We start from the raw sequence: 2,981 nt of genomic DNA, 5'->3' as shown, positions 1-2,981 counted from the left end.
AAAGATGGCCTAGCCGATCGGGTCGAGATCGGATTCCGCTCAAGATAGCGGTGGTAATGTGAACAATTTAGACCAGTATGAAATGCCCAACTAAAGGCTATGGAAACATGATGTGAAGGTTGTGTAATTCTTTCTTGTTGATAATGTTGTGATCGTTTAAATCTTTAGAGTGATAACTGTGATTTCCTTATTTGTGTATGAAAGTTCTTTCTAGTTTGATGGTGTTTAGTTATACATACTAGTGCTATTCGATGGCACTAACGTCCCTTTTACCGGGGGCGCTACGTATTTAAATGGATGTAGGTGTTTCTATAGCAGGCAGTGTTGGTCGCAGCTAGTGCCACATCATCCTTTCAGATAACTTGGTGAGCCCCACTTCGTTTTGGGGTCATGTTTCATCTATTCATCATGTACTTTGTGTTTGAGGTATAGCCGGAGCCTTGTTACCGGCATTTCCATATTACATTACTCTCCAGTTGTGTTTAGAGGCTCCATAGATAGGTTGTGGGTAGTGTCGGGTATTGAAATTAAAGTAGAAATATTGATGTTTGGGAAAGATTTATAATAACTTGTAATATTTCGATAATTATGATGTAAGATGCTAATGGAAATAAAATGGAAGTTGTTAATGAAATACTTACTAAATATTATTAATGGAATCCATCTCCTATTTAATCATGAATTAGTTTGGGTAGAATGAAACCTAACAGGCTTGCTCAGGCGGGTTTACTCGGTTGAGCGCCGGTCGCGCTCTTCGGATTTTGGGGCGTGACAAAATTGGTATCAAAGCCTAAGGTTTTAAAGCATCCTAGGATGCCTCAGAGCCGTGTCTAGTAGAGTCCTTCTTATCGGTGTGTAGTCGACCACATCTATAAGTTGGAGGCTACTTGGGAATTTAGGAATAACACCCTTCTTTGATGTTTTGGATAGTGCGGTGAAGCTGTCCCTCTCTAATTAGTGCAATGTTCTATCTTTCAGTAAATGGCACATAACAAGAAAGCGAGAAATAGCCAAGCAGCCAATGCCACCTCAGCAGTGGCTGATGATTCACTACTTGATACTATGGATGAGGGTAGTCACCCTGCTATCGCTTTGCCTGATTCTTCTACTCCAGAGCAGACTACCCCAGTTCCCACACCCATGGAGGGTACCACCATCCTTCCCATTGATACTCCTGCCCCGTCTCTAGCTCCAGCTTCCGGTTTTGGTATTTCTGATTGGGATCTTAGGGGAGCTATTCAGATGTTGACCCAGCTAGTGGCCTCCCAGGCATAGAGGTCGAATGTTGCGCCTAGTTCATCCAGCCAGCAAGGGGATTCTACTAGTTCTAGAGTGAACAAATTTCTTCAGTTAGACCCTCTGGTGTTTACAGGTGCCAATCCAGAAGAGGACCCTCAGGATTTTATTGATGAGATGCACAAGACCCTCAGGGTTATGCGTGCAACTAAGACAGAAGGAGTAAAGTTGGTTGCGTACCGCTTGAAAGGGGTGTCCTATTCATGGTTTGAGTTGTGGGAGGATTCCCGAGAGGAGGGGAGCCCTCCAGCCAGGTGGAGCAAGTTTCCTGATGCCTCTATTGACCATTTCCTGCCCTTTGAGAAAAGGGCAGCCCGTGCGGCAGAGTGAAAATTTAAGGCAAGGTAACAGAAGTGTGTGGGAGTACCACATGGAGTTTGCTCACTTGTCCAAGTATGCCATTCATATATTGCCCACAATGGAGGCCAGGGTGCACCGGTTTGTTTAGGGCCTTAATTCTTTGACACTTAATGAGGCTTCTACAGCTGCATTGAATTCCGACATGAATTATGGGAAAATGGTAGCATTTGCTCAGGCCACAGAGAACCGTAAATTAAAGAACATAATGGAGAGAGAGGGTAGTAGCAAGGCTCGGTCTACGAGCAATATGGGAGAGTCACTAAGTGGGGGAAGATCAACTTTTAGGGGAGGATCATCAGGGCCTTCCCAGTCTATTGTACAGTCTTCAGCCAATGCACCGCCGTTAGGGCCCAGCCAGCAGCAGTGGAGTCGTTTCACACCCGGTCAGGGCAGCAGGGGATCCCATCAGCGGCATCGGTCAGGAGAGAGGTTCCAGCAGCAGCAGAGGTCCTCGTGCCCTAGGTGCGGGAAGATGCACTCAGGGACTTGCTATCTAGAGTTACCTATATGCTACGGATGTGGGATGATGGGTCATACTCAGAGACATTATCGTGCATCCCGCCAGGGAGCGGGTAGGGGCACAACTCAGTCATCCAGCTAGGCAGCTGCTACATCTTCAGCCCATCCCCAGCTCGAGGTACCCCAACACCCGCAGGGCGTGCTGCAGCTAGGGGTGGTGCACAAAGTTCAGGAGGACCCGACCGGTTTTATGCTATGAGTGGTCGCCAGACAGTAGAGGCTTCTCTAGATATTATTACAGGTATTCTAACTATCCAATCTCATGATGTGTATGCACTTATTGACCCTGGTTCCACCTTGTCCTATGTTACCCCTTTTGTTGCTATGGGATTCGGGATAGAGTCGGATCAGCTTCATGAGCCCTTTTTGGTGTCTACCCTAGTTGGTGAGTCTATTACAACTGCTCGAGTTTATAGAGGATGTGTTGTTACAATACGGGGTAGGGATACCGCGGCCGATCTTATTGAGTTAGGGATGGTAGACTTTGATGTAATAATGGGAATGGATTGGCTTTATTCATGCTTTGCCAAACTTGATTATCGGACTAGAACCATTAGGCTTGAATTTCCTAATGAGCCCGTTATTTAATGGAAGGGAGATAATGTAGTGCCTAGAGGTCGGTTTATTTCCTACCTTAAGGTCGCGATGATGATCAAGAAGGGGTGTATCTATCATCTAGTTCGGGTCACAGACACCAATGCCGAGGCACTAAACCTTGAGTCTGTACCAGTTATGAATGAATTTTCGAACGTCTTTCTAGATGAACTCCCTGGGATTCCACTGGACAGGGAAATTGATTTTGGGAT

The 2,981-nt window shown here is 46.0% G+C and overlaps 1 protein-coding gene across 1 annotated transcript; it reads left to right on the top strand.

Annotated features, from left to right (window-relative positions):
- The first annotated feature begins 2,370 nt into the window (after positions 1–2,370).
- LOC138875059 (uncharacterized) lies at positions 2,371–2,763 on the top strand. Its single transcript, XM_070153869.1, has one exon. It carries the CDS (start codon positions 2,371–2,373, stop codon positions 2,761–2,763), a length of 393 nt encoding a protein of 130 aa, XP_070009970.1.
- Positions 2,764–2,981: the final 218 nt, after the last annotated feature.

Source organism: Nicotiana sylvestris, chromosome 8 (genome assembly GCF_000393655.2).
Source record: "Nicotiana sylvestris chromosome 8, ASM39365v2, whole genome shotgun sequence".
Classification (NCBI taxonomy): Eukaryota; Viridiplantae; Streptophyta; class Magnoliopsida; order Solanales; family Solanaceae; genus Nicotiana; species Nicotiana sylvestris.
This window is presented reverse-complemented; position numbering and strand designations above follow the sequence as displayed.

What these genes read in the sequence shown, in the direction of transcription:
- LOC138875059 (XM_070153869.1), top strand. Translation starts at nt 2,371, where the DNA reads ATGAGTGGTCGCCAGACAGTAGAGGCTTCTCTAGATATTATTACAGGT.